General features: G+C 50.0%; 1 protein-coding gene across 1 annotated transcript; it reads left to right on the top strand.

Moving 5' to 3' along the window:
* Positions 1-27,268, top strand: Arap3 (ArfGAP with RhoGAP domain, ankyrin repeat and PH domain 3). Its single transcript, XM_055622911.1, is given in 34 exon segments — positions 1-83; positions 1,755-2,260; positions 2,363-2,424; positions 2,523-2,634; positions 7,460-7,657; positions 7,775-7,844; positions 8,065-8,185; positions 8,266-8,450; positions 8,529-8,635; positions 9,081-9,096; positions 9,098-9,281; positions 9,392-9,477; positions 9,617-9,799; positions 9,958-10,093; positions 10,622-10,738; positions 11,159-11,306; positions 11,403-11,505; positions 13,901-14,120; positions 14,761-14,824; positions 15,033-15,196; positions 17,530-17,742; positions 18,239-18,344; positions 19,458-19,605; positions 19,877-19,945; positions 21,234-21,308; positions 21,395-21,509; positions 23,697-23,825; positions 23,906-24,039; positions 24,276-24,358; positions 24,454-24,489; positions 25,188-25,251; positions 25,361-25,498; positions 25,725-25,763; positions 26,224-27,268. Coding segments are annotated over 33 exon segments (4,395 nt in total). The 5' UTR covers positions 1-83; positions 1,755-1,973; the 3' UTR covers positions 26,707-27,268.

The raw sequence follows: 27,268 nt of genomic DNA, 5'->3' as shown, positions 1-27,268 counted from the left end.
GGGGAGGCGGTGCTGGCGCGGCCGGACCCCCGAGCCTCGGACAGTGCGGCCGGCACCCTGAAGCTGACGGAGGCCACAGTGAGGTGAGGACCCCGAGCCCTCGGGCCCAGCTCTCAGACTCCACCCCATCACTTTCTCCGGGACCTCCTAGGGCTCCTAGAGCCCCTCAGTGTTGTCTCCCTTTTCCTCCTCTTCTTCCTCCCAGCGGCGAACCGCCCCTCCTTAAGGCCGAGCGTCTGCCCCCTCCCTCCTTGCCCTCCCCCAAGCCCACGAAGCTCCTTTTGGTCACGCCCGCACCTGCCACCTCCATCATGCAAGCACCCCTTGGCTCCCAGACAGTGCCCAAACGCCCTTGAGCCCAGACTGAGTCACCAATAGAGTGCATTCAGAGTATGGGACATAACCCGTAGACAGGCCAGAACTGACAATGGGGTGAAGAGGGAACCTTGGCCCGGAAGCCAGTAGGAGAGCAAAAGGGATGAGAACAGTGGGAATAGAGCCCAACCGCAGAGGCCCGGCCAGTGATAGAGGTGGCCAGAGCCACAGACAGAACTTACAACTTGGTTAGAAGACTGGGGGCTGACAAGATTTAGAATACGGAGCAAATACGGAGGTGGGGGCAGAGGTGGAATTTAGAGGGACGTAGGTAGAGCCAGGTAGGGACAAGAATAGGACAGAACCTAAAACTCTGGGAGAGCTGAATCTCAGATGGACCCAGGGTTTGGAGCAGAATTAGGGGTAGGCTCGTCCAACGGGGCAAGACTATGGAGACCTAATCACAAGGGTAGGGAGAAGGCAGGCTCAGAAAAGGAAGGTCTCGACAAAGTGTGTGTGTGTGTGTGGTGTTCACACTGCCGAGTTAGAGTTTGTGTGTCTCTCTCTGTGTTTTCACACTGTTGAGTCTGTAATGTGTCTTCACAAGGCCGAGTCTCTGTGTCTATACACAACTGAGTCTGTGCGTGTATGCGTGCGCATGTGTGCGTTCCAGTGCATGCGTGTTCACGCATATAGTCAGGTAGGGAACAAAGGACACCTTGGACTGCCTCTCTGCTTCGGTCACTCGTTTGTGTGACCAGGTTCTCCACCCGTCTCTGTTTCCTAGGTGGCCTCTGCTCGGGCCGCGACCCCACAAAGTGGGACTAGATGAGGCCCTCTGGGCAACGTGACCGCAGCAGGCAGGATGTGGGGGTGGCCAGGCTAGAGGGACAGGAAGGAAGTCTGAGGAGAGACAATAGGTGGAAGGGGAGGAGGAACTGGGAATGACTGGGATTAGGATGTCCACCCTGAACCTCTGCTCTGGAACCCACTGTGAGTGGAGGCTATTTCCCCTTCTCCCTCTGTGGCCTGCCCTCTCCTGTCTTACTCTGCAGGAGTATCTGGCTCCCCTCAGTGGCCTCCGCTTCTTCACCTCCTCACCCTGCCTTGCAGTACTCCAGCACTATGCTCACTCAGCTCAGACAGCAGGGGCAGAGCTCAGAGGCAGGCGCTTGGGGAGCAATACTAGCACTGCTTGCTGCCAGCATGGGCCTCAGTTTCCTCAATTCCTGTATGGAGAGAGTCTGCTCCGGCATGGTTCTGTCCCCAGATCACAGCTTTGGGCATTCTCCTTTGAAAGAAAACTGGAGGCCGGTACAGCTCCATCCAGGTCTCAGTCTTTAGGATGGGAAGGGGGTGGGGGACTCTCAGCCTGAATCCCTCCCTTCACCCTGCACCTTCCCCCAGCAATGGCCTGAGAGCCCATGGCTGCCCCTCAGGACCTGGACATCGCTGTGTGGCTGGCTGCGGTGCACTTGGGGCAGTATGCAGACACCTTCCGAAGGCATGGCCTAGCTACGGCGGGTGCGGTCCAACGCCTGGGGCACGAGGAGCTGAGGCATTTGGGCATCAGTGCCACTGGACACCGGAAACGCATCTTACGTCTGTTGCAGGCTGGCTCTGCTGGGGGTTCCCTGGATTCTCAGCCAGATACCACCATGGAGCCAACTCCTAGCTCTGCCCCCGATGCCCAACCCTCCAAGCCTGTGCCTAAGCCCAGGACAGTGTTTGGGCTCAGTGGCACTGCCACTGCCCAGAGGCCTGGACTGAGCCCAATCTTCTGGGATCCAGAGGTATCCAGGAACTCAGAGTGTACCCAGAGCTCCTCGCCTCTCCTTCCTTCCTCCCCTGAACAGCTTTCAGTCCTCAACACCATGGAGATGATGCCCAATGCCATCTACTTCGGCCTGGACTTAAGAGGTGGGACCCAGGCAGCTCAGAACACGTGAGTTACTTTGCTACCTAGGGATCTGGTCCTGGGGAGAAGAGATCAACAGAGCATGAGGGCTGTCCTCCTCCCTTAATAACCGACAGAATCTCCTTTCAGGACTTCAGACAGTTCCCAGGCAACTGTTCCAACCCCTGCCTTCAGGTCCACAACAGGCACAGGTAGGCGGGTTGCTGGAGAGGAGCTGTGCCCACCTGCATCCCAGGCACCCCCACTTAATCCCCTTTGCCTTCTCAACACCCCTCTCCCACCCTGCCAGTGCACATCATGGATCCCGGTTGCCTGTACTACGGTGTACAGCCTGTGGGGGTCCCAGGAGCCCCTGACAGGAGAGATGGCAGAGGTGTCTGTCAGGAAAGGGCTGAACACAGGTGAGTACTTGGAGGGACAGTGGGGAGAGGACGAAGGAAGCTCAAGGAGCAGTTGATTTAGCCATGGGGCCATGCTTCTAGTCGCTCATCAAATGTGTCTTGGGCATTCCCTCAGTGGCAAGTAGGCATCAAGGTGCAGGACACATCCAACCAACTTATTTTTGCTCCCAGGCAGACAGTGAATCAAGGGGCAGACAGACCACAAGAGAAGGACACAAACAAATAGATACACAGTTAAAATTTCAAATTTCCCATTCAGCAAACCCTGAGCACTGTTACATGCCAGGTGAAGACACTTAGAAAGATCAGTCTATGCAGACATTCCCTTTGTAGAAAATTAGTCTCAGCGGGACAGTGGTGGTGCACACCTTTAATCCCAGAAAAAGGGAGGCAGAGGCAGGTGGCTCTCTGTGAGTTTAAGTCCAGCCTGGTTTACAGAGCAAGTCGCAGTACAGCCAGGGCTACACAGAGAAACCCTGTCTGAAATAAAACAACAAAACAAAACAAAGTCTCTTTTTTTGAAAATATGTATTTTTATTTAATGTGTATGTGTGTTTTTGCCTGTGTGCATGTCTGTGCACCAGAAGAGGATGTCAGGTCTCCTGTGACTGGTGTTATAGACAGCTGCGGGCCACCCTGTAGGTACTGGGAATCTAACCCAGGTTCCCGGGAAGAGCAGTAAGTGCTCCCAACAGTTTAGCCATCCTGTTCTTACAAGAAGATAGTTAATAAGTGTTTTTGTTTGTTTATTTATTTTTTTGTTTTTCAAGATGAGGTTTCCCTGTATAGCCCTGGCTGTCATAGAACTCACTTTGTAGACCAGGCTAGCCTTGAAGTTGGAGATCCACCTGCCTCTGCCTCCTAAGTGCTGGGATTAAAGTCCTCTGCCATCACCACTGAGCAATTGTTATTTTTTACACAATGTAGTTGAACAGGTTTAGAGAGCTGAGGGTGAAGGAATTAGGAAAGACTGTAGCTTTTTAGCAAATTATTGGACCATTGAAAAAACAAAACCAAAACAGGGCTGGGGAGACAGCTCAGTGGATAAAGCATAAGGACCAGTGATCAGATCTCCAGGACAATCATACAGCAGTGTGCATTTGTAACCTCAGTGCCAGAAGGGTGAGCAGGCTGATTCCTGGAGCTCTTTGGGCAGCCACTCTAGGTGAATCTATGAACTCCCGTTCATAAAATGTGCAGAGCAACTGAGGAAGACAACTGACCTTAATCTCTGGGCTGCATGCATGTACACACACACACACACATACACACGTACACAGGTATACTACAGAAAGGGAGAGGAAGAAATAGGGAGGGAGAGAGAAAGGGAGGGAGGGGGGTATACAGAATAACATTTGAGCAGAATGTTGAAGGACCTGAATTTAAGAACTGGCTGTGGAGAGTTCTGGAGGCAGTGTATCCTAGGCAGAGAGAAGGGTGAGAATGCACCCTGGGGAGATGCAGGAGCAATGGGGAGGCTGCGGTGTGGCCGGGTCAGGTGGGTCTGACTGAGAGGGGCAGAAGTAAAGGGTCCCACGGGTAGGGCCTGTGGGGTTAGTCACTGTTACACGCAGGGACATGGGAGAGCCACTGGAGAGTTTCGACTTGGATTATGAAAGGGTCCGCCTGTTTGCGTCGCTGAGAACAATGCGGAGGCAAAAGCAGGCAAAAGCGGCCGAGCAGGTTAAGAGGCTTTCGCAGTCATTCAGGGGCGAGATCTCAGAGCACGGTGGTGGCTCAGAGTGGAGTTGAGGGTAAAGTGTCATGTCGCTGTGTGAGAGGAAAAGAGCAGCCAGACGTTGAGGGCTTCAGCGTGAGCCTCTACTGTCCTGAAGGGTAACCACTAACCACTTGTGAGCACTGAGCACGTGGGACACGCTGGTCTGCACGGAGAAGGGCTGAAATGTAACATCTGCCAGAACTTACTGCCAAAAAATCACGCTAGAGAAATAGAACATACACAGAAAGAAACGCCTTAGTAATGTTTTCCTGAATAATGGGGGGTGCGTGCACAGGTGCACTTCCCGCGTGTGGACACCAGAGGATGACATCATTGTCTTTTTTTTTTTTTTTTCTCTGTGTAGCCCTGGCTGTCCTGGAACTCACTCTGTAGACTAGGCTGGCCTCGAACTCACAGAGATCTGCCTGTCCTTGCCTTCCAAGTGCTGAGATCAAAGGTGTGCACCACCACCGCCCAGCTCTTTTTTTCTTTTTTTCTTTTTTTTTTTTTCCTCCCCTATATCTCTCACTGAACCTGGAGTTAACACTTTGGCTAGGCTGGCCAGCAACTGCACCTTTAGGATCAGTCTTCCTCTACCCCTCTTTGCTGACCTACATCCAGCATGGTGCCTGGCTTTTCATGTGTACTCGGGGATCTAAACCTACATTGTTGTGTTCATGTAGAGAGTACTTTAGCCACTGAGCCATCTCCCCAGCCTCTATCTTAGTGGTTTTTACATTAATCGCATACTAAAATATTATATTTTGGATATATTGCATAACATAAAATATGGACTACTAAAATTAATTATTTCAAAAAGATTTAAAATTATTTTATGCGTATGAGTGTTTCGGCTGCATGTACACCTGTGTTTGACTGCATGTATATATGTGTGCCATTTGCATGCCTGTTGCACACAGTGGCCAGAAGAGGGTGTTGGATCCCCTGGAACTGGTGTTATGGATGGTTGTGAGCCACCAAATGGGTGCTGGGGATCAAACCTAGGTCCTCTGCAAGAGCAGCCAGTGCTCTTGACTGTGCTAAACTATCTCTCCAATCTCAATATTTCTTTTCTTTTTTTAAAAAATATTGCTAATATCTACATATGTAGTCCTTGTTGATTTCTATTGGATAGCATGGTTCTGAGCACCTAAGAGTTCATAGAGTTGCAGTCTGAGGCAGGAAGACTGTTCATCAAACAGGAGGGAGGACATGGACCAGGAACTCTGCTTTAGACATGAAATTTGAGGTGTTTAGTACATCCAAAAGGCAATGATAAATACGACTGCTAATGACATCTGTGTATCGTTTGGTGGGGGGGCTGTCTGAGCCAGAGATTTCAATATGGAAACTCTCAGCATTTAGAGGGAGTATGGGGGAGAAGAGGACCCAGTCCAGGGCCTCTGTGCCTGCCTACATCCAGAGGTTTGTGGAAGAGGAAGAATCATTAAACAGACTGAACCAAAATAGCCAGAGAAGGAGAAGGAACGCTAGGAGAGGATGATGTCATTGAAGCCAAGGGAAGGGGTTAGGAGGAGGGAGAAGCCAACTGTGCCCTGCTGCTGAACAGGCTGCTGCTTGGTAAGCCAAGACTGAGACCTCTGGGATGGATAACGGAGGTCACTGGGGACTCTGACAAGGAGTGGATGAGGTGAAAGCCTGATCCGTGCAATTAAGAAAGAATAGAAACCAGGTGGCGGTGGCCTATGCATTTAATCCCAGCACTCAGGAGGTAGAGACAGGTGGCTCTCTGTGAGTTCTAGGCCAACCTGGTCTAAAGAGGAAGCTCCAGGACAGGGCTACAGAGAGAAAAACCCTGTCTCAACCACCCCACCCCAAACAGCAGAATAGAGACTGTATGAAACAACAGGCATTATTACTGCATTTTTCCGCAAAGAACAGAGATTTGGAGTGACTGTTAATGGTAGAAGTGGAGGGAAGCAGACAGTTTGTACGTGGAATGCTGTATGTGTCTGTAAGTGAATAAGAACGATTTGGTGAAGGGGTGCGTGGAGGGGAAGGTGAGAAACTCCGAAGTGATGTCTTTGTGTGGGTGGGAGTGGTGGGATGAAGTGTACGGGGGGGGAGGAAGAGCCTGGCTTCAGACAGGTGTTTATTACAGTCACAGGAGGTAGGCAGAGCATGTGTGTGAAATTGGATTGATATGGCGCTGTGAGTCTGTGGGGTTCTTGTCTGATTGCTTCAGTTTCTCAGTGCAATAAGACACAAACAGGGGAGAGTAGTGGTTCTCAACCTCAGTTATTCCATAGCCTGAGAACTTTGAGAACTACAGGTGCCTGGCCCTAACTCCCAGAGATGAAAATTTAAGTGTCTGCAATAAAATCCACGTGCTGATATTCTTTTAAAAGTTTCCCAAGTTTTGTACTGCTGAGGCTGAGAACCACTGGATTAATAGAGGAATCTATCCTTCGTAAGAAGGTGGCATAAGCAAAGACCTGGAGGATCAGAGAAAGCTCAGGGAAGTGTGGAAAGTGTGTTCCAGGCAGAAGAATGTGCAAAATCCCTGGACAGTGGAGAGTGTGTGGATGGACTATAGCAAGCAAGGGTGGGATAAATCGGGGGCAGGGGCTTCATTTTATAGTCCTTGCAGCCCATGCACAGAAATCCCCATTCATCCTAGCTATGAATAGAGCGTTCTTGAATGGTTTCACCTAGAGGAATGCAATGATCTCATTTGCATTTTTCAAAGAGCACTAGTGGTTTTGAGATGGGATTGTGGAAGGGAGAACAAGAATGAAAGCAGGTGAGCAGTTGGGCAATTTGCTTCATACCATTAAGAACTGATGGAAAATAATTCATGGAGAGAAAGCCAAGAACATTTTAGAGAAAACAACAACAACAATAATACATGTTGATGAGCTACGAGCAACCATTTTCCCACTTCCAGAGGAGAGAGACTGACCTTTTCCCAGTAAACCTCCAAGGACACTCAGGAGGAAGATTCGTGGCCACCTTTTGGGTTGCCAGCTCACCCCTGCCAGACATGCCATAGGTGCTATGGGTAGGGGTGGGAGACTTACCATGAGATTGTCGGGGGCACTTGGTTTTGACTTGTGTTCTTTCTCTTGCACCCATAATGTTCAGCCGGCAGGACCTGGAGACGCGGGAGGATGCTGGCTATGCCAGCCTTGAGCTACCTGGGGACTCCATCCTTTCACTACCCACCCAGGATGCAGAGGACACCAGTGATGACCTCATTTCGCCCTACGCCAGCTTCTCCTCCACAGCAGATCGTCCCGTGCCTCTGCTCAGCGGCTGGCTGGACAAGCTCTCACCTCAAGGGTAAGGGCTGCTGGGAAGGGAAGGGAGAAGGAGGGAAAGGAAGAAGGATGAGAGGTAGGATCGCCCACGGCATGCGTTCCCAAACACCGAACTGACCTTAGCTTCTTCCTTGTTCAGAAACTATGTGTTCCAGAGACGTTTTGTGCAGTTCAATGGCAGGAGTCTGATGTACTTTGGCAGTGACAAGGTAGGGGCCTGGGGCTGTTACGTGGAAACCAGAGACAGAAAGATAGGGAGGGCTGAGCACTGAAAGGATTGGAGGCCCATGGTAGAAGGATGGCCACAGCAGCTTCTGAGGTAGCTGGCACAGCAGCTCTAACCAAGTGGTGGTTTGGGTGCCAATCTCATGAAAGTTCAGCGCACACAGGGGTGCGCTGCCCCCGTGGGTCACTGGGTTTTCTTTCCAGGACCCCTTCCCCAAAGGTGTGATCCCTCTGACTGCCATCGAGATGACCCGAAGCAGCAAGGACAACAAATTCCAGGTCATCACTGGCCAGAGAGTATTTGTGTTCCGCACGGAGAGTGAGGGTGAGGGTCAGAACCCACTGGGTCAGGGTGGAAGGGAGGCTAGGATAGAATACGTCCCGCTGACCTGTCCCCCACACCAGCTCAGCGGGACATATGGTGCTCCACACTGCAATCCTGCCTGAAGGAGCAGCGCCTCCTGGGCCACCCCCGACCCCCTCACCCACCACGACCCCTCCGCACCGGCACGTTAGAGTTGCGTGGACACAAGGCTAAGGTGTTTGCTGCCCTGATCCCTGGAGAGTTGGCGCTGTACAAGAGTGAGCAGGTAAAGAGCAGCTGGGCTGGTGAGCCTGGCTAGTCCGTTCTGGAATCTCACCGTGTTGTGTGCCCCCGACCCTGCTAGGCCTTCTCTCTGGGCATTGGGATCTGCTTCATCCAACTGCAAGGCTGCAGCGTCCGGGAGACCAAGAGTCGAAGCTTCGATCTGCTCACGCCCCATCGTTGCTTCAGGTGGGGCCTAGACTGGTGGAAGGCAAGGCTAGGGTCTTCTCAAGAGGTGCAGAGGGCTGGAGGCATTCTCCAAAGGATATCCACGGGTATAAATGATGAGATGATGAGTTTCAGTGGGCATGGACAAGGTGGCAGGAAATGAAGGGGATGTAGCGAGGCTGCTAGAGTCGCTTGTCTAACATGCCCAAAACCCTGAGACTGACCCCAGCACTGCATAAATATGGTAGTGCTTGTCTCTAACCCCAGCCAGGGGATCAAAGAAATCTTCAACCATATAACACGTTTGAGGTCAACCTGGGATGAATGAGACTCTGACGAAAATTTTAAAATAAAACAAAATAAAGTTCTGGCCCAGAAGTGGCCTCTACTAGCTCTGGTAGGAATGGCCACTGGGATAGGATGTGGAGGGAGGTCCACGCCCATGGACTGGCTGTCCACCCCTCAGCTTCACAGCCGAGTCTGGGGGGGGCTCGACAGAGCTGGGCGGCCGCTCTGCAAGAAGCAGTAACGGAGACCCTGTCTGACTACGAGGTGGCTGAGAAGGTCTGGTCAAATCCGGCGAACCGGCGTTGTGCGGACTGCAGGGCCTCCCGGCCGGATTGGGCTGCTGTCAACCTGGGCGTCGTCATCTGCAAGCAGTGTGCAGGTGAGGGGTGGGCCTCAAGAAAACAAATGGTGGGGAGGAGGGACTGGCACGGGAGGGGGGACGTGGGAGGACTCAGAGTGCTCTGCCACACGGCTGTCACACGCTAACAGGTCAACACCGGGCCCTGGGCTCTGGGATCTCCAAGGTACAGAGCCTGAAGCTGGACACCAGTGTCTGGAGTAATGAGATAGTGCAGGTAAGGAGTCAGAGGACAGGGGAGGGGAGGAATGGACAGGGAGCACCCAAAAGTAGAGTTTGGGTCCGGCTTGGGGACTAGGCTGTTTGGAGACCCTTGAGTTCTGGCCACTCATCTTTGCCCTCTTGTCATCCTGTAGCTGTTCATTGTCCTGGGGAATGATCGTGCCAACTGCTTCTGGGCAGGGGCACTACCCCCAGGTGAAGGGCTGCATCCGGATTCGGCCCCTGGCCCTCGGGGAGAGTTCATCTCCCGAAAGTATAAGCTGGGTCTCTTCCGGAAGCCCCACCCTCAGCACCCAGATCACAGCCAGCTTCTACAGGTAGGAGGGACAGGTTAGTGGTGGGGGGAGGGGGCTGCAGTCTGTATTGGAATGCCTAGACCTGGGTGATAAAGGCTGCTTTTGGTGAAAAAAAGGCAGTCCCTGGGGGTGTTCTTAGATTGTGTATGAGGCTGACAGAGACCCTTCCTTCCCTTTAGGCACTGTGTGCAGCTATGGCGGGACCCAACCTGTTGAAGAACATGACCCAGCTCCTCTGTGTTGAAGCCTCTGAGGGAGAGGAGCCCTGGTCCCCTTCAGCCCTCAATGGCAGCTTGCTTAGCCTTCTACCATCAGGTCATCCTCCCAAGGAACTCTTCTCTCTCCCCAGAAGTTCTCCATTTCCCCATTGCCTTGTCTATTGCAACGGCAGGTTCGGCAGTTTCCTAACCCCTTAGACTTCCTGAGGTCAAAGGATGACTGATGAGGGCCTGAGGTCACTATACTAGTCAGGATGTGCCCTAGTGTTAGGACCCTGCCATCCCAACAGCATCAACCGGCAAGGCAGGTCTCATCTTCCTGCGGACATTCTTATTGCTCAAGCGAGTGGCTGATTTAATGGTGTTGGCCATGCTCCAAAGTGCTCAACTAGGGCTGCCGGCCTGGTTGGGTGGTTGGTGGGGAGAGAAGTGGACAAGCACCAGGCTAGAGGCCTATGTCCCTTTGTCACACTCTTCCAAGCTGGGTAGTGAGGAACTCACCTTCATCGGGCTGCATGCCATGCGCTGGTGGGATTGGATCCCATGCTGTCCCATTGGATGCATTTTTCCCAAGGGGGCCGTGCCGTCCGTGTACTCTCCTCACTGACCACCTCTCCCCCTGCAGACTCCTCCCCCGGAGTATACAATGAGGTGGTGGTGCCTGCCACTTACAGAGGTTTTCTGTACTGCGGTCCCATCAGCAGCAAGGCAGGAGCCCCACCCCTTCGCAGGGGCCGGGATGGTGAGCGGGAGCTGGGGGGTGGCCGGAGCCAGGGCCAGAGAGTGGGTTAGGTGGGGACGTGCTGCAGAGAGGCAGGACAGAGCTGGCGTAGCTAAGTTCCCTGGAGTGGGCTGGGATGCTGAGGGTGAGAGAGGGACCAGGCCAGGTCACCAAGCGACAGTTAAGAGCTTTGCTCTGAAGTCAGACCATCTGGGTCCAGCGTCCATTCTGCTCCTTCCTGAGCAGACTCAGGCATGCTGTGCAGATGGCAAGCCTCAGTTTTCCCAGCTGCAGAACAGCATTAAATATAAACCCACTTGGTAGAGTTAATGGGAAAATTCTGTAGTGTCAACCGTAGAAAGAAGGCTTGACATGAGTGTGTTCAAATGGGGTCTGTGCCAATGAGGAGGATGACAGCTCCTGCATCCATCTTCCACTTAGCTCCTCCCCGCCTGTGGTGTGTGCTGGGAGCAGCCCTGGAAATGTTTGCATCAGAGAGCAGCCCTGAATCCCTCAGCCTTCTCCAGCCCCAGGATGTTGTATGTCTGGGCGTAAGCCCTCCACCTGCTGATCCAGGTGACCTGGACAGGTGACACTGCTCTCTCCGCCCCTGCTCTTACTAGTGCCCATCCTGGCAGCCCCCTCATTGTCCCCTGCTGTCCTCCTAACCTGGTCTTCTCTGCAGGTTCCCCTTTTCCTTTGAACTCATCCTCACTGGGGGAAGAATCCAGCACTTTGCTACAGACGGAGCAGACAGTCTAGAGGCCTGGATCTGTGCAGTGGGCAAGGTGAGGAGGCAAGACCCCTCTGTACGCTGCTCATGACGTCTCCCCATCGCCACCTCCTCCCACCGTGCTTTCGTCCACTAACAGGCACAGCTGGCTGAGTACTGTGGGAAGCCCTGTGTTTTAAGAAGTGCCCACTCAATATCTCTTTTAGTTTCCACAACTACCTCTGGAGGTACTTTTTAAAAAGATATTTTAAAATTTATTTTTATTTTATGTGCATTGGTGTTTTGCCTGCACATGTGTCTGTGCAAATGTCAGTTCCAGGGTGTCAGAGCCCCTGGAACTGGAGTTTGAGACATCTGTGAGCTGCCAGACTGGAGCTTGGATACACTGGAACAGCAGTCAGTGCTCTTAACCTCTGAGCTATCTCTCCAGCCCTCTTTGGGGGTATCTTTAATGATATATTTTATGGAAGGAGACTCAGTCGTAGAGGCTAGGAATTCATTTGGTCAAGGTCACAGAGCTAGGAGGCAGCAGGACACAGAGGTAAAATTCAAGCCCCTGCCTCTAGCCCCAAGCCTCCCTGTGTTCTGACCTTTCCCCACAGGGCAGCCACCTCTCACTCTTACTACCATCTTCCTGACCCCAAATCTTCCAACAGGCAAAAGCTTCATTTTTTTTTTTCCTTTAATGAAACAGGGTCTTGCTATGTAGTTCTGGCTAACATGGAACTTGCTATGTAGAGCAGCCTGGCCTCAGACTTTAAGCAATCCTTCTCCTGCTTCTGAGCACCGGAATATCAGGCACGTGCCATTGTGGCCAGCTATAGGCTAAATTCATATATCTTACCTTCTTCAGACCTTGACAAGTCGGTCCCTGCCTCCTAGCCTCCTTTCCTGGAAGTAAAATGTTTAGGCTCAAAGCCAGACATCCTGAGATCTGAGTCCTACAACTTAGCCCCTGGAGCTCCTCCGTGTCTGCAGAGTGGGTGTAAAGACTCACCCCTAGGGATGAGGATTAAGTGACATGTCAGGCCCACACACAGTAAGCCTCTCTTATCTGTGGGTGTTGAAATAATGGTGGCGGTGATGCTGATGATGATGACGATCTCTCCCATCCTAAAACAGCTTTTCCCTAGGTTCTGTTCACCTTCAACTTTTCACCCCAGTGCCTTCCTTCCCTCTTGATAACTTCTCAGAAGTTGTGTGCAGCCTGCTGTTCCTCCTTAACCCCTATGGCTGCCTTCCTCTGCCTAGACTCTACTAAGCTGCTACCCCGAAAGTCACTTAGGACTTCTCATGCCCAGAGGCCAGGAGCCATTTTCTGGTCTCCCTGTGTCATCTCTGCCACAGCTGACTCCGCTCACCACGCTGTGGTCTCCTGATTATTTGTTCCAATCCGTGATAGGACATGCAGAGAACTGAGGGGAAGCACTTTGCATCTTTCATAGCAGTTTGGCAGAATGATTTTATCTGTTGAATCTAATTACACAAGTTAAGGGCTTGTATGTCTTTCACTCTCTCTTTTTAAATAGTTTTTACATTCATTATTTTACTTTAAATACATGAATGTTTGTCACGTATGTATGTATGTATGTATGTATGTATGTATGTATGTGTGTATGTATGTAAAAACGAATGTAAGTATGTACGTATGTATGTGCCCACAAAGGTCAGAATAGGGCATCAGGTCCCTTGGAACTGGAGTTGAGGGTGGTTGTGGGCCACTATATGGGTGATAGGAATTGACCCTCAGCTCTCTGCAAGAGCAACAAGTGCTTTAAAACACCGAGCCATCTCTCCAGTCCTCATCTTTGTCTGTCCATCTCAATTTTCTAACAGTTAATTTTTATTACTATCTTTTTTCTTTCTTTTTTTTTCTTTCTGAGGCCAGGTTTTTCTGTGTGGCCTTGGCTGTCCTGAAACTCACTCTGTAGACCAGGCTGGCCTCGAACTCACAGAGATCCACCTGCCACTGTCTCCCAACTACTGGGATTAAGTTTTTATTATTTTTAAGGGAAGTGTTAGTGATAGATCTTAAAAACAAAACCAAAAACTCTAGCACCCTCTAGGTTGTTTTTTTTTTTTTAAACCCATGAAGCTGGAACAGAATTGCTTTGAGTGGGACCCCAAAACATCCCCTTTTCCATACTATCTTCGGGAAAGACTGCCCAAAGCATGGTGAGTCTTCAGTAGTGCTGGCTGGCTACTCAGTCCTACTCTCCCACCTCATTTAGGAAGCAGGCCAGCCTCCCAGGGCTCTCCTGTATGCTGGAGCAAATTGAATGAAAAATTTTCCCCTTCCTTCCCCTGTCTCCTTTGCTCTCTCCCCACCACACTTCCCTCCCCCTTTCTTCTGGTTTCCTTTCATGGTCTCTCATTCTCATTTGCTTCCCCCAACCCCTTGTCTTTCCCTACCTTACCTTCCCACCCTTGTCCGCCTTCTGCTTCCACAGTGGTTCTCCCCGCTCAGCTGTCACCAGCTGCTGGGCCCTGGGTTGCTGCGGATGGGCCGGCTGTGGCTGCGGTCCCCCTCCCATGCAGGCCCAGCCCCTGGTCTCTGGCTGTCAGGGTTTGGCCTCCTTCGCGGCGATCATCTCTTCCTGTGCCCAGCGCCCGGCCCTGGTCCCCCTGCTCCTGAGGACATGGTGCATTTACGGCGTCTCCAGGAGATCAGTGAGCAAGGGTGTGGATAGGGCTTTTAAAAGGGTGACCGTGGGCGAGTGTGAGACTGGGCCTATTTTATTTTGGGGTTCTTAGGGGAAGAGGAGAATGTAATAGCTCAGATACAAGTTCTGAAGTGAAACTACCTAGATTTAGACACTGTTTCTATCAATTCCTAGCTGTGTGTTATTGAGGAGTTATTGGACTTTTCCATGCCTTGGTTCCCTAATCTTAAAATGGACAATAATAGTAAGACTTCTTCCAAGGGTTAGAATGAGGTTCAAATAAAGAAATACATAAAAACGTTTATCACAGAACCTGGCAGGAGGTAACTTGTACATACTCGATACGTGTTATCTGTTGGCTGGGACCAGGAGGAGAGACTATGCATCTTCACTGTTGTCTTCTCAAAGAGGAAGACGCTAGAATAATGCTGTAGGACTCTAGGAACAAGAGACCTGGGTTTTAGCTCAGCTTTGCCATTCTATAGCAAACAATGTAAGGCAAATTACTTGTCCTCTGAGCAGTCATATGTAACCCAGGCGTAGCTGCGTGTAGCTCACCGGTGGAACACTGTTTGTAAGGATGCTAATCAGGCACCTACATACCTTAACTAAGAGTCTTTGCTAGGATGATGTTGATTCTCCTACAGGTGTGGTCTCTGCAGCCGACACTCCAGATAAAAAGGAGCATTTGGTCCTGGTAGAGACAGGAAGGTAATGTTCTATACTGCGTGACTCTTTGAACCCAGCTTCCCCTCACCCCTCCATTGCCTGCTTCCTCAAAGTTGCTTCCCATTTAGGGGGAACTGTCTGGGGTGGTGTTGCTGCCCCCTGCTGGTGTGTCTGGAAAGTCAGCTCCACGCGATCCTCCGCTTCTGCTGATCTCTGAAGCTGCCTCTAACTGGGCCTTGTTGGGTCTCAGGACCCTGTATTTGCAGGGGGAAGGCCGGCTTGACTTCGCAGCATGGAACACGGCCATTGGGGGTGCTGCTGGAGGGGGCGGTACAGGGCTGCAGGAGCAGCAGATGAGCCGGGGAGACATTCCTATCATTGTGGACGCCTGCATCAGTTTTGTCACACAGCATGGTGAGTGGGCACTGGTTGACACCGAGCTACTGGGAGGGGTTGGAGAAGCCAGTGTGTCTGTGTGTGTGTGATTACCTGAAAAATGACACCAGACGGCCATGTGACTCTCTGAGCCTTAGTTCCCTCATCTATAAAATGGGACCAACGATCCTCATTTTCCAGTGAGATGGTGCATGTCAAGCAATGAGTATAGGGCCTGGCAGGATGTCCCTGCTCAGAGGTAGCGCTGGCGTGGAGGGTGAGAGGGCACAAGAAATATGAGGATTCAGAGATGTGGTGGACTGAGAGGAGGCACCTATGAGGCAAGAGCTAAGCTGGGCAGGCCACGCAATCACTGAAGGTCTGAACAGAACGAGTCTGTAGAGGAGAGAGTGTCCAGGACTGAAGGGTCAGCAACGGAAAGTGGTCTGCTGGATTCTTCGTGGAGTCTGGCCCGATGTATCTACATTCCCTATGAATTCTTTTTAGGAGGCTGGATATTGAAAAAGAAGAAAAAAAAAAAACACTCATAGAAAACCAAGGAGGTTATAGGTCCTGGGTTCAATCTCAAGCACCAAAACCAACTAAGAAACCAAACAAAAGCAAAACAAAACAATTAGGCCTGCTGGTACAGGCCTGTAGTTACCAGTACTCAGTAATTTGAGGCAGAAGGATTCTCAGTTCAAGGCATACTTTGGTTATGAAACAGGTTCAAGGCCAGCATAAGCAACTTAGAGAGACCTTATCTCAAAATAAAAAATACCAAAAGGGCCAGGCAGTGGTGGTGGCAGCAGTGTCACAGGCCTTTAATCCCAGGAGGTAGAGGCAATCGAATCTCTGTGATTTCGAGGCCAGCCTGGTCTACAAAGTGAGTCCAGGACAGCCAAGGCTACACAGAGAGACCATATCTCAAAAAACAAAACAAAAACAAAAAGGAGGGGGATCGGAAGCTGAAGGTATTAATATGGGTAGGTTCTTACTTGGCATGGGTTTAATCTTCAGTATTGGGGTGGGGGGAGACATATTTATGACCATACAAAGAGTTGTATTTTACCAGTCACAGCCATAGTCAGTGGCTAATGACATTCTTCCCACCTGGGCAGCATTCTCATTCAGTGACCTCCCACTCACCAGTTTCCTCCATCCCTTTTTAGCTTCCCTAGTGTATGAGAAATCCAGTCTGAGGCCCCAAGAGAAGGCCCTGGGGTGGGCCACCTTTCTGTCCAAGGTCTTTGCTTTACCACACTCACTGGATAGATATTGATTCAGGTGCTATCATGTGGCTTTCAGAGAGGAGGTGACAGTGAACAGGGACAATCCTGAAAGGCTCATAGGCTACTGGAAAGATGGGTATTAAGAGAACAAACATCATCAGCTCTAGTTATTTGCAGACATTATGTTCTATAAAGACAGTGCAAACACTTAATTGGCAAATACTGAATCTCAGTATCTCTCCCAAGAGAGAGACAGGATTAGAGTCCTCCGAACTTCTGGGTAAAAGAAGTTATTATTTTTTTTAACCAAAAAAACAAAAAACAAAAAAACAAAAAAAAGCCCTTATTTTATATGTTTTGTTGTGTAAAGGCAGGTTTTTTTTAGCTATATGGTTGACTCATTGACACTCAGCTCAAGGCCAAGATCAGCACAAACCTGTGCCTGAGTGAAGCTTGTCTAATGCTCTCTGTAAGCCACATCACAGGATTCTCATGCTTTGGAACACGACACAGCGTTTCAGCATTCTACATATTCTGGAGGGGGGCGTTTTTAAGCAGCAGAATCACTAACAGAAAGAAAAGGAAGGCAGGACTAAATATTTCACTTTGCTGGGGATACAGCTCAGTGGCAGAGTATGTGCCTAGTATGTGTGGGGCCCTGGTTTCCATCCTTAGTTCCTAGAAAAAGAAAATATATATATATATATATATATATATATTTGTTTATAACCTGAGACCTTAGCTAGGAGCCTGTGTGTGAGAAAAGAAATGATTTTTTTTTCTTTACTTTGAATATGTTCACAAGTTACTGTGGAGACACCAGAAGTACACATGACCCTCAGCAGCCACAGTATCTACATCTGTATATCCAACCAATCAAAGACAGAAAATTTGAAGAATATTGTAGAGATTATGTATAGGGATTTTTTATCATTCTTTACATTGTATTAGGTATCATAAGTCATCCAGAGAGATGACTTATGTGGGGTTATATATAAATACATCACTTTATATAAGAAACTTGAGCATCCGTGGATTTTGTTAACGGCCACATACCATGGGGAGGGTGACAGAGGGCCTGCTGGGTGGGCGGCAGTATGTCTTCACATAATACTGAACAGACACTGCTGCTGTTTTCAGGGCTTCGGCTGGAAGGTGTGTATCGGAAAGGGGGTGCTCGGGCCCGCAGCCTGCGACTCTTGGCTGAGTTTCGGCGGGATGCCCGGTCAGTGAAGCTCAGACCACGGGAACACTTTGTAGAAGACGTTACTGATACACTCAAACGCTTCTTTCGGGAGCTTGATGACCCGGTGACCTCTGCAAGGATGCTGCCCCGCTGGAGGGAGGCTGCAGGTACTGGAGACTCAATCGGGATCTCCATCTTCCTCCATCAGCATCCACACAGCTCTCCTTTCCCAACATTCCCCACCCTGGGTGATCGTCCAGAGACTTGGCTTGGGGAATGTCCTAGTTTGCTCTCTGTTGATGGGATGAAACATCATGACCAAAACCCAACTTGGTGAGGAAAGGATTTGTTTGGCTTACCAGTCTATCGTTGAGAAGGAACCATGGAGAGCTGCTTCCTGGCTTGCTCCCCGGGGCTTGCTCACTTGGCCCTCCCGCATCACATGTCCACAGGCCAACCTGGTGGAGACGGTTCCTCAACTGAGGGTCCCTCCTCCCTGGGGACTCCAGTTTTGTGTCAATTTGACAAAAACTAACCGACACAGGGAGGTAGGAGGCAGAAAGAGATATAGCCATCCTGGGGTTGTTTCTCAGAATATCCCTGCCCCCAGCATCCGTTCCCTCTTCCTGGTTGCTCCCCACCTCTCCTCCCTTCTGTCCCTAGAGCTTCCCCAGAAGAATCAGCGCCTGGAGAAATACAAAGAAGTGATTAGCTGCCTCCCTCGAGTCAACCGCCGAACACTGGCCACCCTCATCGGGCATCTCTATCGGTCAGTGAGGCCAGGCCCTCATCAGCTTCCTTTCCTGCTCCTTCATCGCTTCAAACCAATGCCACAATCCCCTTAGTTAATTAATTTCACTAATAGCTCTTATGTGAGGGCATTGCAGCTAAAGCTTCAGAGAACGAGCTTGGGGACTCTGTAGACTTAGGTTTTAATTTGGTTCTTCCATTCGAGTCATGTGACCTTAGCTTTGGTCTGCTTGTTTTTAAAAGGAGGGTGACGTAATGAAGTTTCTACCTGACAGGTTGTAGGGAAGTAAAATGAAATAATCCATGTGAAATATGTAGTCTAGCACATGGCATGTTATAAATAATATATATATGATCATAAATGAGTAGAACTCAATGTGATGGTTATATTTTTTTATTAGTCTATCCCAGGTAAGGAATTGGCTCTAAGAAATAAAGATTATTAAAATGCAGACCCACCTTTACCAGTCTGTTAGGAGAAAAAGGCTTAGAATGTAGGTGCATCTCTGGCTATGTTGTATTGGTTACACAATATTACAGAGGGTTGCCAAATATCATTACCAAATCCAGTCCCTTGCCTGGCTTTCCAAATGAAAGTCCGAATGAAAGGCCACACCCTATTATTGAAAGGTGTCCTATGGCTTCTTTTGTAGTACAGCAGCTGAACTGAGAAGTTACAACAGAGAGCATATGGCCTGAGGGACTAAAATATTTATTGCCTGTCCTTTACATAAAAACTGCTCTAGTAATAATCACCCATACCTTAAATGTGTCCCTGAGATATTCAAAGCTCCTTGAGACCAATGCTGTGTTATTCATTGCCATAGCCTCAGCATTAGCCTAGAACATGGCATTCAGTAGAGAGGTAACAATTGTTTGCCAAACTAGCTGGGAGCGGTGGTGCATGCCTGTAATCCCAGCACTCGGGGAGGCAGAGGCAGGTCTCTCACATCTGAAAGACCAGGCAAGCTTGATCTACAAAGCGAGTCCAGGACAGCCATGGCTACACTGAGAAACCCTGTCTTGAAAAACCAAGGGGAAAAAAAAATGTCTTCCCAGTTAATGGATGTGTCGGTGAAGTGGTGAGAGCATGGACTAGACTCCTGACTCCAGTGCCCCTCTCTCTCTGCAGGGTGCAGAAGTGTGCAGCTCTAAACCAGATGTGCACACGGAACCTGGCCCTGCTTTTTGCACCTAGTGTGTTTCAGACGGATGGGCGGGGAGAGCATGAGGTTCGGGTACTGCAGGAGCTCATCGACGGCTACATCTCTGTCTTTGATGTAAGGTTCTCCTGACCCTGCCATACAACCCCTCTGTCCGACCCCTGTGGACTCATAGTCTAGACCCTCATCCCAAACACCCCAGCCTACCTCCTCCCAAAATCCTGGGCTTCCTTCTCCAACAACCTCAACCCCAACATTCTCTTATTATTGATTCCTGACTCTTCAGGGCTCCAACCCTCTTATCCAGATCCTGTTTGACCTTGATATCTGCCCTCCCTGCTTCCCTCCTTTCCTAGCAGTCCCTGAAATGACTTTGGCCCTTTTGCAGATTGACTCAGACCAGGCAGCTCAGATTGACTTGGAGGTCAGCCTCATTACCACCTGGAAGGATGTGCAGGTAATGTGTCCTGACCTTAGACTGCAGAGTGGGGCAGGAGGGACATCACCATAGAAAACGAACCTTCTGCCCACTAAAGGAAGCTTCCTTTCAGCCTCTTTTTCTGCACATTGACTTTTGGCTCTTTGGTAGACAGGGGAATCCCCATGAGAGAAGTGCTTTGGCCAGTGTGTTTGCTTCATTATTCCACCATGGAGATCCTTAAGTACATCTCTTTCTTGGTGATACTGAGTATTAAGCCAGGGGCCTCACACGCCGTAGGCAAGCATTCTGTCACTGAGAGCCATTCTCAGTATCCTGCTTCTAAGTACAGGAGATCTCAGGAAAGTCAAGTGTGATAGTCCAGGCCAGTAATGCTAGCTCTTGGGTTGAGTAGATCAAGAGTTCCAGCCACATAGCTGGGCTTGATGGGGCACGCCTATAATCCCAGCACTCAGAGAGGCATAGTCAGGAAGATCTCTGTGAGTTCGAGGCTAGCCTGGTATACAAAGCCGTCTAGGAGAGCCAAGGTCACAAAGAGAAACCCTCGGTGTGTGTGGGGGAACCCAATTAACAACAACAACAATAATAAATAACAATAAAGTTCAGCCACATAGAGCTCTGCAGACCAGGAATGGAAATGTAGCTCAGGTGCAGTTCTTGCCTAGCATTCATGAAGCCCTCAGTTGGAGTCCCGGCATCTTGGCATGGTGGTAGCACATGCCTATAAGCCCAACTCTTAGAAGGTAGAAGCAAGAAGATCAAAAGTTTAAGGCTGGGGCTGGAGAGAAGGCTCAGCAGTTGACAGCACCAGCTGCTCTTCCAAAGGACCTGGGTTCATTTCCCAGCACTCACATGGCAGCTCACAACTGTCTATAACTCCTATTTCAGGAGATCTGACACCCTCACACAGACACACATGCTGGCAAAACACCAATGTACATACAATAAAAATGAATAAGTCATTAAAAAAATATTTAAGGTCATCCTCACCTACATAACAAGCTGGGCCAGCCTGGGTCTATATGAGACCTGGTCTCAGGGTTCAGGGCCAGTCTGAAACCTTTGGGGGATGTGAGGGGTAGAGAAGGGACCCAGGGAGTCTTGACTCTTCTTGCACCCACTGTCTCACACTGTCTGAGGTGACACCATATGCAGCTAAGCACGCAGTTCTCCCAGTCCTGGTATTCTTTCCGAGCCCAAGCCCTGTTAGGGGTGAGGGCCGGAAGGAGACCTTTGTTGGGGGAGGTAGGCATTCTTCCATCTTGGTATTTTAGTAATTTCCGTGTCCTCCTTTATCCCTCCTCAGTTGTCCCAGGCTGGAGACCTCATCATGGAGGTTTATATAGAACAGCAGCTCCCAGACAACTGTGTCACCCTAAAGGTCAGTCTTCAGAGACTGGAGGGTCGGGGAGAGGAGGAACAGAAGCAATGATCTAATCACCATGGATGCTCTTGTCTGTATGCTAGGTGTCCCCAACACTGACGGCTGAGGAGCTGACTAACCAGGTGCTGGAGATGCGAGGGACAGCGTCAGGGACAGACTTGTGGGTGACATTTGAAATTCTTGAACATGGAGAGCTTGGTGAGTATTACCACACATCTGTGCCTGTGGACACGTGACCAATGACTTCTCTGTTACCAAACGCAATGGACATTTTACCAGCCACTTAGCCACGTGAGAAGGTGTTCACATTGTGGATGCAGTCCTCTTCTCAGTCCTCTTCTCTTGGCTTCAGCAAAGGTTTCCCCTGTATCTCAAAGGAGGCTCCATTTTCCCCCTTTACCCTGTCTGAACTGTTAGAAGGGCTTGGAATCAATCCTGGGTCCTCTCTTCTTTTTGACCTACATTCTTCCCTATTGCTTTAAATACCACTAACGGACACCCAAATTAAATCTGGTGGGCTGGAAACATCACTCTGTAGATCAGCCTGGCTTTAAACTTATGGAAATCCTCCTGCTTCTTTCTCCCAAGTGCTGGGATGACAGGTATACACTGGCATGCCTGGCTGACAGCCCAAATTCTTTAAATCTCTGGTTCAGATCTCTCCTCTGCACTATATACTTACATACCCAGTTGCCTCCTTGACACCTCCTCTTCTCACAGGTATTACAGTACCTAAGACTGACATTCCTCCCTTCCTAGGCCCCTCCTCCAATAGAAAGCCAAGACTATTATCTGGTTTTTCTTTTTCAGCAAATAGTACTGCGGTTTACTCAGTACTTAAGTCCAGAAGCCCAAGAGCCTTGTGCCCACCACCTTCATCTTTATAATCAATCCGCCAATTGATTAGTCCTATTGATTGCACTCAAGTCTATCACTTTTCTCCATCTCTGTTGTTCCCACCACCCTCGTCACAGTCGCTGTTACCTTTCTGTCTCTCAATACGAACCACTGAAATGCATGGTGGGAACAGCTGGGCAGCATTCCCTCTCTATGTATTGCCTCTCCACAATCTATTTTCTAAAGAGCAGCCAAGTGAACATTTCAAGCATAAACCAGATCACGCCATCCCTATGGTTAAAACCTTCTGATGGGTTCCTAATGGATTTAGAATAAAACTCAGAGTCCTTATCATGACCTTGAGTGTGTGGCCATTTCTTATTTCTCAGACATCCTCCCCATCAGCCATTCTCTAGCCTGTCCCTTTGCCAGAGCACAGGCCAGAGCACTGTTGCCACCATGCTGGGGATCGAACATGGGTATCTGAGAATGGAAGGCAAGCATGCACCACCGAGTTGCATACATCCCTAGTCTGGCCATGTTTGCTGTTTCGTTTCCCCAAGAACAATTTCTTGGCTCGTGGCATTTGTTTTTACATTTCATCCTATAAGATCCTACCTGAGGTTGTGGTGGTGCACAGGAGTAGTCCCAGCAGTAGGGAGGCAGAAGCAGCTGGAGGATAGTCTGTTCTATAGAGAGAGTTCCAGGCCAGTCAGAGCTACATCGTGAGACATTGTCTCAAATCAAAAAAACATCCCAAACCCAAATCAACCAACCAACCAAACAAAGATCATCCATGATCTTAGGTACAGCTTGCTTTGCCTGATATTTCAAATAGATTGATAAGCCTCATCCACACATGCCATTTCTGACAGGCCTTGACTGGCAAACCTCACTTGCTCACTTGCTCGTCTCTTTGTCCCTTTGTTTCTCTGTGTGTCTCTTAAATATTGTTTATTGCAGAGCAATTATTAGGAGCTGGAGAGTTGGCTCAGTGGTTGAGAGTGCCAACTGCTCTTGCAGAGGACCAGGAGTTTGGTTCCAAGTACCCATACTGGGGGTTGGGGATTTAGCTCAGTGGTAGAGCGCTTGCCTAGCAAGCGCAAGGCCCTGGGTTCGGTCCTCAGCTCTGGAAAAAAAAAAAAAAAAAAAAGACAAAATAACAAAAAGACCAAAAAAAAAAAAAACAAGGTAACCAAGTACCCATACTGGGTGGCTCACAAACTGCCAGTAACTCTACCTTCTGGAACCCCTCCCCCATACTTAAAAATACATATCTTTATTTTTTTTTAAGTCATCCCTGGTCTCTATTTTACTCAGCTACTTACTGTTGGCTCCTTCATTAGGCTGTAGCTTCAAGAAAGCAGACCATATGTGTCATTCTCGCTATTGTATCCCAAGGAAAGCATGGCACCCGGCACAGCATTGGGGTTAAAATCAACGTCTGTGGTTAGACGGATGAATGAACGAAAACCTAGTGAGAGATGAGGTTGGGACTCCAGGCTTCGGCTAGTTCTGATTATTACCTGCCTCAACATTTCCCTTCAGAGAGGCCACTGCACCCCAAGGAAAAAGTTCTAGAACAGGCCCTGCAATGGTGCCAGCTTCCAGAGCCCTGCTCAGCCTCTCTGCTCCTGAGAAAAGTCTCGATGGCACACGCTGGCTGCCTCTTCACAGGTGAGCCTCCTCCCTCAGCCCAGCATTTCCTAGCCCTCTCTCCTGAAGGCCTCCACCCAGCATTGCTCTTCTGTGCCCAGGAGTCCGGCGTGAGAGCCCACGGGTGGGGCTGCTGCGGTGTCGAGAGGAGCCGCCTCGCTTGTTGGGAAACCGCTTCCAGGAGAGGTTCTTTTTGGTGCGTGGCCGCTGCCTGCTGCTGCTCAAGGAGAAGAAGGTGATGCCCTGGTGCTAGGGGAGTGAGATACTGGATGGCCAGTCAGGCATCAAGAGCCATAACTGTACCAACCCCTGACCCCACAGCCCAAATCTTCACCAAGCTCATTGCTTTCCTGACCTTCACCTTTCTGACTCCTTGAAGACATGTCCCAATGTACCCATGACTTCTTGATCTCCCTAACCATGGTGTGTTCTTGTACCTCTCAGTCTTTCTGCCTCTGTTCATGTTCTCAGAGCTCTAAGCCAGAACGGGAGTGGTCTCTGGAAGGCGCCAAGGTCTATCTGGGGATCCGCAAGAAGTTAAAACCTCCAACACCGTGAGTTTTCCTCTCTACCCCTGACCTAAGGTTTTCCCACTCTATTACCTGTCTGGCTTTTAGTTACCCTACCACCGGTCTCCTTTGCCTTTTAGGTGGGGCTTCACTTTGATCCTGGAAAAGATGCACCTGTGAGTACCTCCTAGTGAGCTTCTTCTCTGCCTTTGCCCTGCTGTCTGTCTGCCCGTCCATCCGTCCATGTGTATATATGCATGTATCTATGCACGTGGAGGTCAGAGGTCAATTTCAGGTGTCATTCGCTAAGACCTGGGGTTTGCCAGTTAGGCTAGGCTGGCTGGCCAGTGAGCCTGAGAGCTGCCTGTCTCCACCTCCCCAGGAGTGGGGTAATAGGCCACCATGCCAGCTTCAAGGTTTTTTTTCTTAATTGAAAAGTTATGTGTATGGGTTGTTTTGCCTGAATATAATTTCTGTATCATGTGCATGCCTGGTGCCCACAGAGGCATAGGATCGTCTGTATCTGGGATTACAGATGGTTATGAACTACCACGTGGGGGCTGCTGGGTGTTGAGCCCAGGTCCTCTGGAAGAGCAGCAAGTGCTTTTGACTGTCCTGGAACTCACTATGTAGACCAGGCTGGCCTCGAACTTATAGAGATCTGCCTGCCTCTGCCTCCGAAGTGCTGGTTTGCCCTTTTTCGACATGAGTGTTGAGGATCCGACTCCAGTCCCTGTGCTTGTACGGCAAACACTTTACACCAACTGAGATATCTCCCTAGCACTGCCCTGTCCTCTTCCACCCTCCCCTTCTCTATTCCTTCATGCCTTATGCTGGGACATTTACTTTCCTGAATCACTCTGTTCGCCCACAGCTGTCTGTCCTGCACTGATGAGGATGAGATGTGGGACTGGACCACAAGCATCCTTAAAGCCCAGGTGAGGAAAAGGGAGAGGCTGAAGGCTGGGCTTTTGGTGGCTCTGGGGGCCAGCCACACCCCCAGTGCCTCCCAGGTCCACTAGTGCCAACACCTCACTGTCTCCTCAGCACGATGACCAGCAGTCGGTGGTTTTACGCCGTCGCTCCTCTTCTGACCTTGCTCGTCAGAAGTTTGGCACTATGCCCTTGCTGCCCATCCGAGGGGATGACAGCGGAGCCAGCCTTCTGTCTGCCAATCAGACCCTGGTGAGACTCTCCCCCCGTCATGTCCTAAATATCTGGTTCCTGCCCTTACCCTTGTCGTATTGTAGGAGGAAACAATGTGCCTGCATGCCAGATGCCCTACCCACTTACCCACGACCCTCTTGTCCATGTTCTTTGTGCCCTCGTTGTCCACCAATGCCTCCTATTGCCAGGCCTCACTTTGTCTCTGTCTCTTCCTCCCCTCATCCCCCGCTCTACCTGTGTCCAGCGGCGACTACACAACCGGAGGACCTTGTCTATGTTCTTTGTGAGTATTGTGTTTGCTCCAGCCATGTGTCTGCCAGCCGTGAGTGTGGCTGCACCCTGGTGTGTTCCGTGTCTGTTCTGACACAGGCCATCAATGCATGTGTATCTGACAAGATGAACAATGAGAGGTGATAGGATGAAAGGAGAAAGTAATTACAAAGCTGAGAGATAGAAAAAAAAAAAAAAGAGGTTAGAGGACTGCTTTTGGAAGCCAGATAGATCTGAAGTCAAGCCTCACCGACTACCATTTCCTTACTGTGTGATCCAGGGCAACTTAACTCCTCTTCATCTCCCTCTCCTGCAGTATGACCCATATGTGTGTACATATATGTACAGGTTGTTGTGACATCATATAGGTCAAGTATTTTATAACGTCTGATTCAAGGAAGAACTTGGTCAAGAACTAGTAACATAGTCACTCTAACACTGCACCCATCCTCTGCTGTCCCATTTCCACCCAGCCAATGAAGTCACCCCAGGGGTCTGTGGAGGAGCAAGATGAGCTGGAGGAGCCTGTGTATGAAGAGCCAGTGTATGAGGAGGTTGGGGCCTTCCCTGAGCTTACCAAGGACACGACCTCCTTCTCTTCCACATGGGAGTGGACAACCAAGTCAGAGACACCCCTTACCAGCCAGAGGTCCTTTGATCAAACCCCCCTCTCCAAAGCAAGCCTGTTGGGTCAAGAGGAGAGGACGCCTGACCCTCCTCCAGGCCCCCCTTCAAAGAGCAGTCCTCAGGCACGGGGATCCCTGGAGGAGCAGCTGCTTCAGGAGCTCAACAATCTCATCCTGAGGAAGGGAGAGCCTGCCATGAGTCCAGAAAGTCCTTCCCAGCCTGCCAGTCCCCAAACCCCCAGCCCCACCAGCCTTCCAACACAGACCCCCAGTTTGACCACCCAAAACCCCTGCACTTCCAATCCACCCTCCAGCCAGACCCTCACATGACCCTAGGGCCAGCAGTTGAGGAAGCAAGTAAGCAGAGGAAAGGCCAGGCTGTCACCATGGCAGATACTGCTGCGAGCGTCTTCTGCCCTGGATGGATGAGTCTGGAGTCCGGTATGTTACCATGGAAGGAGCACTGAACTGAGATCCCTAGAGACTGTGCATCTCAGGGAAGCTCGTGGCCCCTCTCTGGGCCCAGCTCATTTGTCTGTACTATGAAGTCACTAAAATAAGGAGGGGAGTGAGCATCAAACTGTTTTTCTGAGCTATAAGCCCTAGTATTTTCCCTCAATAAGGGCAGCTCTTGATTTATATATTTGATATAGGGGTTCAGTGAGAGTTTTGGGAGCATAAAAATTATTTTACTGCATTAAAGAAAAGTAAAAGTTTGGAAGCTACAGATGTGAACACTGTCCAAATCTGCTATTCTACTTCCTATGTGCTGGAACTACCTTGAGGCCCTAGAGTTGGATGACTGATTGGGGTTGGGGCAAAGGGGAGCTGAAAAAGAATGGGTCACTATTAATAAACTCTGGAACCAAAAGGCTCATTTTTTTTAACAGCA

The sequence above is a fragment of the Psammomys obesus genome, unplaced genomic scaffold, assembly GCF_907164565.1.
Source record: "Psammomys obesus unplaced genomic scaffold, mPsaObe1.curated_primary_1811, whole genome shotgun sequence".
Classification (NCBI taxonomy): Eukaryota; Metazoa; Chordata; class Mammalia; order Rodentia; family Muridae; genus Psammomys; species Psammomys obesus.
Note: the sequence above shows the minus strand (reverse complement) of the source record. Positions and strands in the feature narration are given on the sequence as shown.